At 50.6% G+C, this 7288-nt stretch overlaps 2 protein-coding genes across 2 annotated transcripts; both read right to left on the reverse strand.

Moving 5' to 3' along the window:
- Positions 1-504: 504 nt before the first annotated feature.
- On the reverse strand, positions 505-1921 carry LOC147979575 (protein ANTAGONIST OF LIKE HETEROCHROMATIN PROTEIN 1-like). The gene has a single exon (XM_087515269.1). It carries the CDS (start codon positions 1792-1794, stop codon positions 505-507), a length of 1290 nt encoding a protein of 429 aa, XP_087371395.1. The 5' UTR covers positions 1795-1921.
- Positions 1922-2609: 688 nt separating this feature from the next.
- SEC15B (exocyst complex component sec15B) lies at positions 2610-5344 on the reverse strand. The gene has a single exon (XM_048707298.2). The coding sequence runs from the start codon at positions 5237-5239 to the stop codon at positions 2819-2821; it is 2421 nt and encodes an 806-aa protein (XP_048563255.1). The 5' UTR covers positions 5240-5344; the 3' UTR covers positions 2610-2818.
- Positions 5345-7288: the final 1944 nt, after the last annotated feature.

Consider the following 7288-nt stretch of genomic DNA (forward strand, 5'->3'; position numbering starts at 1 on the left):
ACACGTGGTCCTGAGGCGGACGCCGAGACACCGCATGCCCGTTCGTTCGTTGTCCGTGACCACAATGCTCGCTCAACTATGCGCCTAGAGTGGGTCGAGCCTGATATAAAATGGACACAATTTAAGGATAGGACGGGGATGCGCGTTGGGTCGGCTCGTCTGTCCATGTCTCGGACTCGGCCGGACCATTTGACGGTCTATGTGCGACCCCAAACGGACGTCCATTTTGTCCGGATTCTGTCCGTTTGGGTAGGGCAATGGGGTCGTGTCCGGGCGTGTCCTGGGATGCGGTGGCTGTGCGCCCAGCGCGCAGCCCCATCCCTTTGCCCCATCCTGTCCGTCAGGGCCAAAAATGCCCATATTTTCATCAAAACTAGTTTTACAACCCAAATATTTGTCTGAAAATTAAAATAGTTTTACAACCCAATTGAAATTGACTTTAATAAAATAGTTTTACAACCAAATCGAAATTATCTTGACTGAACATAAAATGGACCAATACATCTATTGGTTGCCAATGTGATCCCACACGTGCTCAACCAAGTCATTTTGAAGATTCAAATGAGTGCGCCAATCACGCATCTCACGGTGGAATTGGGCAAACTGTTCAAATGTGGCCGGGTCTTGGTGCAGGGGCTCAATATTTTCACATTGATAATCAAATCCTTGGTCGAAGATACTCTCATCACGCTCATCCTCGACGATCATGTTGTGCATGATCACACAAGCAGTCATCACCTCCCAAAGCTTCCTTTCATCCCATGACAGTGCAGGGTTTCGAACGATACCCCACCGGGATTGAAGCACACCAAAAGCACGTTCCACATCCTTTCTAACACTCTGTTGCATTTGGGCAAATCTCTTTCTCTTCTCACCTTGGGGTTTCGAGATTGTCTTCACAAAAGTTGACCACTGAGGATATATACCATCTGCTAGATAGTATCCCTTGTTGTACTGGTGGTCGTTGATCTCAAAGTTGACAGGTGGGGAGTGGCCTTCTGCAAGCCTCGCGAAGACTGGAGAACGCTGCATCACGTTGATATCATTGTGAGAACCTGCCATGCCGAAGAAAGAATGCCATATCCAAAGATCCTGTGATGCCACCGCTTCTAATATGACAGTGCACCCGTTGACATGCCCCTTGTACTGGCCCTGCCAAGCAAATGGACAGTTCTTCCACTCCCAGTGCATACAATCTATGCTGCCAAGCATGCCTGGAAAGCCTCTAGCTGCGTTGGTCGCCAACAATCTCTCTATATCAGCGGCAGTTGGCTGCCTCAAGTACTCTGGGCCAAACACCTCGATCACAGCCTGGCAAAACTTGTACATTGACATCAGACATGTTGTCTCACTCATACGCACATACTCATCTACCAGATCGCCTGAAATTCCATATGCAATCATGCGGATGGCCGCGGTGCATTTCTGGTAAGAGGAGAATCCAAGCTTGCCAAGGGCATCCGTCTTGCACTCGAAGTATGGGTCATGAGCAACCACTCCCTCTCGGATACGATTGAACACATGCCTTGCCATTCGAAAATGGCGACGGAATTTATCCAGCTTGAAGAGCGGGGTGTTGGCAAAGTAATCGGCATAGAGCAGGGCGTGGCCTCTCTCCCTGTTGCGGTTCAGATTGGGAGCACGGCCAGGGACTGACCCCCTGTACCGAGGAAGCTGCCGTTGAATGTGGTCGTGAACGACCAGTGCAGCCACCACAAGGTCTTCATCATCCGACGACGAATCGTCCGATGAACAAAGGAAGTGATGGAAGAAAAACTCATCTCCACTGTCCATACCTTTGTGGGCAAAATGCCGAACGCCTTGCGGTCGTGGTGGCGAAGAGGCCGCGATGATCACCTGGACGCAGCAGGGGTAGTTGCCGGCCGGCTACTGGCCGCTCTGGAGCTCTCGTCGGAAGCTGCCGAGGCCGTCGTGGTACGTCGCCGGCGTTCGTGTCCCCTCTGCGACCGGCAAAGACGACGACGGCCAAACCTCCCATCGACGGCCAAAACTACAGCCAAAGTGCGGGCGTGGTAGCAGCCATGTCGAGACGTGGTTTGGTAGGGACGGCCGAGAGCTGCGCGGTGAGGAGGCGGCCGGAGAATAGCGGCGGCGCCGGCAGCGGGGCGGGTGGGAGAGAGAGGGTGCAAGCGTTGAAAGCGAAGGAACAGTTATTGTCCCCGACAGGCGGGCCACGGGGGGACAAGGGCGTGCGTCCAGGCCGTCCGCGCGCGTCCGTTTCACCCCAAACCGAGCGCAAGTTTGGGCCAAAATGGGTCGAAAACAGACGGAATCCGGACATTTGTCCGTTTGAGACCGCGCGCTAGGCCGCGCTATTCGTCCGTTTTACCTCAAACAGACGCGCGCGAACAGGATGGAGTCGCACGGTGGAGTTGGCCTTAGAGCATCAGTTTTTGGATCCGTCTCCTGTCCTGCTTCATGTGGTTCTCAAATTTTAGAGCATCCGTTTTTGGGTTGCTCGAAAAGCAAAAACTTTTCTCACCTCACCTATAGCCATTTTTAGGGCTTCAAATTTTTGGGCATCCGTGGAGATGTTCTTAGTTGTAGATCGTACACATAAATATCCAAGTTGTTATTGCAAGGTAGCGAAAACAAATGATGTACTATATCTTGAATTCTTGATCATACTGTTGATGAGTAAATAAAAGAATCAAATTAAGATATCCAGACATATGGAACAAGCACTCTACCTTCAAGAAAATTGTAGTATGTAGAAGAACAATGATTTTAACACACATAATGCACACCACATACAAGCTAAATTACATGCACGTATTATCTTACTGCAGGGTAGAGACTAGCTAGCTTCTCGAAGCCTCTTGATAAGGGTATCCAGAGATTTCTTCTTTGGATTCTGCCTAGCACCCCTAGTTCCAAATGTCGAGAAATAGCTCTCTGAGGTATCCCTGAACTTCTCCGAGATAATTGCCACTTTTTTGTAATCAAGCTTATTGTAGCTCTTCTCACGGATCACTGGGTTAAGGAAGTTCTCTGGGCTGTTACTCATAAGAAGATTCACCAGCTGCCTCGGCTCCACCAGTGCAGACTTCATTTCACTTGCTGCAGAATCCTGATGAGAGTCCAGGAACAGGCTGGACATGTTGTCTGCGAATGACTCAAACATTTTAAGATCAGTATCTATACCGATGACCGCGCTAGCACTAAACCGCTTCACTGAGTCATTCAAGAATAGGGCAATAATCCTCTCAGAGATATGCACAAGAACTGCGACAAGAACACGACGGAGCACTGGAAGAGGAAGGATCTGTTGAGCAGTTGAAGTAAGAGTCTCCAGATAGATAGTGACCTCATTGGCATACTCATTGCCCCCAGCAGGTGGGTCATCAGCTATCCAGTTGACACCATCAGATTGCCGCATGAATTCGTCAACCTTAGAACACAATAGCCGCAGCAGAAGCGCCTCTGCAGCATCACGAGACTTGCGAAGTGGAAAGTCACGCCGCCCACGCTCTACTGCGCGTAGAGGCACACCACACAATTGCGCTGCATGGCGTGTAAAAAACTCACACGCACGCTCCATTATGGACATGTTTGCAGCAACCTGCATTGCCTGAGAGACACTCAGACCACTGCCTGAATCCACAAGCTTCTGTATCGAAGCATTCACAACCTCTGAGAGTATCCGACCAAGGTACTTCTTCACTGCTGCATATGTGTCACCACCGCCCCCATGCGCCATGAAGCTCACCGAGTCCTCAATGAATGACCGCACAATACGACAAATATCTGGCACAGTGCATGAAAACGGCGCGACATATGGGAATGCCGGTGTGATATCAGAGCTCTGAATCCCAAAAGCAAGCACATTCATTGAATACTCATACTCCTTCCTCATGAGCATCTGATCAAACTTATCTGCAGCCAGTGCCTCTGCCACCTGTCTCCGGCAATCAGCAAGCAGCAAGTCATGGTACTTATCCCGATGCTTAGCCAGCACGTCGAGTAGCATCCCAACTGGATAACTATATCTCCTCATTGTGGCAGCAAGCAAGGCAGCATAATCAGTTATGAGAAGCAGGTGGTTTGCTGTCTGCATCCTAGAGAAGTTATCTTCCAGCACGGAGATCATCTTTCCTACTGCAGCCTCCCACAATGCATCTACATCCACCCGGGATGTAAGTCCACCCCCTGTTCGAAACACACGGTCCTCGACAATAAAAAATCCAGCAATCTGCGCGAAGAACACCTGATGAGACTCGAGGAATGGTGTTGCCGCAATCACATCAAAGTCGGATGTTAACTGGAGCTTCCTGTTCTCCAGGTAGTACTTCTTGAATCGCTCCCCAAGCGCCAGTGTCTGGTGTATGTGCATGGCACGGTAGAGCTGTGTGAGGTCAAACGATGCTGCAGCGGCACCATCCGACCCATCAGACGTCGCCGTGGCTGCAGCAAAGTCGTCGAGGTCACCAGCTCCGTCATCGTCCAGGGTGATGGACTCCTCCAGCGGGCGGTGCTTGGAGCGGAGCTCCTCCTGGCGCTGCCTTGCCGCAGCTGAGCGGCCAATGGCCACCTGTCCAAGGTGCCGCGAAGCAGCCCGGATGCTGACCATCCAGTCGGCGAACTCCCTGGAGATCTCGCGCTCAGCGTGGACGCGCACCGCGGGTACGAGGCTGAGCAGCATGCGGCGAAGGGCAGGAAGAGGCAGCGGCTCGGGGCCAGAGGCAAGGTTGAGATCAATGGCATCGACGGCGCGGAGGGCGAGGTAGAGACTGTGGTTGCCGGCCTGGAGGTGGTCATTAGCCCGAGCGGCGAGTGCGAGCAGGCGGACGCAGCGGTGGGAGGAGGCGAGAGCGGATGAGAGGTTCCCGGCGAGAGCTCGCGCGGCAAGGAACGACTCGAGCGAGGCAAGCAGCGGCGCTGAAGATGACAGGAGTGCAGAGTGGGAGGCCGAGAGGGAGCCCTTGAGCACCTCGGCGTCGGCGAGGAGAGAGCGGAGGTCGTCGACGGCGCGGATGAAGTCGTGGAAGTGCGCACGACAGAGCTCCTCAATCTCGGACTCGCGGTCCCGCGCGACGGCGCGGAGCGAGGATAGAAGCGGCTCCGGCCGCCCGCAGGCGAACGCACGCCGGACAAACGGGCCCAGGTCCTCCCCCGCCGAGATGGCGGTGGAGAGCTGCGCCAGGTCTGCTTCGGACGGGACTGAGCCGCCGCCGGCCGAAGCCGACGCTGTCGCGTCGCCGGCGAGCTTGCGCCGCATCGAGATCTGGAGGAGCTGGGGTTGTGGGAGAAAGGGAAGTTGCCGAGTTGGGCAGGACAGGGGAAAAGGAATTGTTGGTATTGCTACCAGAAGAAACAGGGGGTGGTCGGGGGGGCTCGGGGCAACTCGCGTGGAGTGGCTGGAAGGTGGGACCAGATAATACAGAAGTATGCGCGTGGACTAGTTGGCATGTCGGACCCATGCGTCAATTAGGCTGGTCACAATGGGGAGAAATTTAGACCCTTCCCAGTGCTCCACCGTGGACAGGTGCTAAGCATGCCACATAAGCGAAAAAATGACATGGCACATCATTTAAAAAGGGGAGAGAGCACTTTGATGACCCAGGAAGAACCAATGCCAAGCGCGAAAACCTAGGCAAACCACTTAAATAAAACAATTTGACCAATGCATGAAAGACTTTAGGTGTTAACTCATTAAATAAAGTGTGCTTAGCAACAACAAGTTAAGCACCTATGCATTGGGGAGTTGAGTTGCTAAGATATTTAATGCACTTAACACCTCATCTAAGCACCATTGCATTGGGAGAGGTCTTAGGAGTAACATCACACACTCCAATACAACTTTGCTTATGTGACACATATTTAATAAAGAGAGAGGTGCTTGTGGTAACTAGCTTAGTTACCGAAACATCACACACTCCAAGAAATAATGAGTCTATAACCTAATAAATACATCGTTGCATGACACTATATAGATGTTCCTACCACTATGGAGGTAGTAACATAATCTAGGGAAGTGTGTACGTTACTAGCTTATGTTCTTACCCATTGTGACCAGCCTTAGAGCATCCTGAATAGATGATGTATATTTTGATGCTCCTAACTGGTAATGAACTCATGTGTCAATTAGAGCATCTTCAATAAATAATGTATATTTTCACGTTTCAAACCGGTGATGTAAAAATTTAAAATTAAAAAGTGATTTTTACATCTTTAAAAAAGGCTCAACTCCAACAGATAATCCAAAACAGAGATGTAAAAGAACAACTCCAACAGATGGTCCAAAATAAAGATGTAAAATTTTGAAAACGACCAACTACTACTTCATTTCAACATAGTTCAAACGTAAATGCATAAATTTAAACTAGCAAAACTACTCATTGTCCGAGGGCATCTACAACTCTTTGGAGTCATCCGAGAGCCCCCAGAACTTCTCGTCCCCCTCCGACGATGACTCGCTGGGATCACCGTCGAAGGGGCGGCCTCGTCCTCCTTCTTCACCTCCTTCTTCTTCTTCTTCTCCTCGACATCACGTTTCCAGTAGAACTCCTGCTCGGCCTGAACGTATTTGGGACGCTCCCGACCAAACCGAGCCATCGCCGCCTCGTCGCTCTCGCAAGAAGAGACGACAACCGCCGGTCTCTTCTTCTTCTTATTCGTCGGCATCTCCTCCATCTGGATGCCCTGCGGCATGAGCCTGATGAGGACATCAATACCATTGTTACACCCATAGTCCCTGCTGCTATACATACTGGACCAATTAATAGAGCTCGCGCACGCCAATTAAATTATCAGGTACTTTCGTTTCTTGGTAATGATTCTAATGTTCATGAGAATATGATGTTGCCTAAATTGGATATATTTGTTTTGCTTACAAATGAAGGGCCTAGCTTGGACAAGAAAGATAAACCTTGGAGCAAGTTCAAGCATGGAGATGATGGCGTGCGCAAGAGGAACAAGAACGGAGTTACAAGTGATGATTTCAGGAGTTTGAAGCCACCATAATGAGTGCATGAAGCCTTGGACGAAATATATAAGATGTCACTTCATGAATATCGTCCAAAGGCTATCCTAGGTGTTGCGTCACCTTATTTTTGGGCCAGGCCCATGTAATTTCGAAATACTTGATTATAGGCTGTTTTTAGAGTCTGTATGTGTGGGGAAACAAGAGCTGGGGTTGATTTCGGACCCCTCCTCCAAGGGCCACGAAATTCCCCCCTCTCTCCTCCATATATACAGCCCTTAGGGTATCGTTCAGACTTTGGGTTTTGTTTATATTAAAAGTTCGCCAACGCTGCAACTTTGTGTA

The sequence above is a fragment of the Triticum urartu genome, chromosome 3A (assembly GCF_056163025.1).
Source record: "Triticum urartu cultivar PI428250 chromosome 3A, HENAU_Tu73, whole genome shotgun sequence".
NCBI lineage: Eukaryota > Viridiplantae > Streptophyta > Magnoliopsida > Poales > Poaceae > Triticum > Triticum urartu.

Excerpts from the sequence above, each read along its gene's own strand:
- SEC15B (XM_048707298.2), bottom strand. The coding sequence starts at position 5,239 with ATGCGGCGCAAGCTCGCCGGCGACGCGACAGCGTCGGCTTCGGCCGGC.
- LOC147979575 (XM_087515269.1), bottom strand. The coding sequence starts at position 1,794 with ATGGACAGTGGAGATGAGTTTTTCTTCCATCACTTCCTTTGTTCATCG.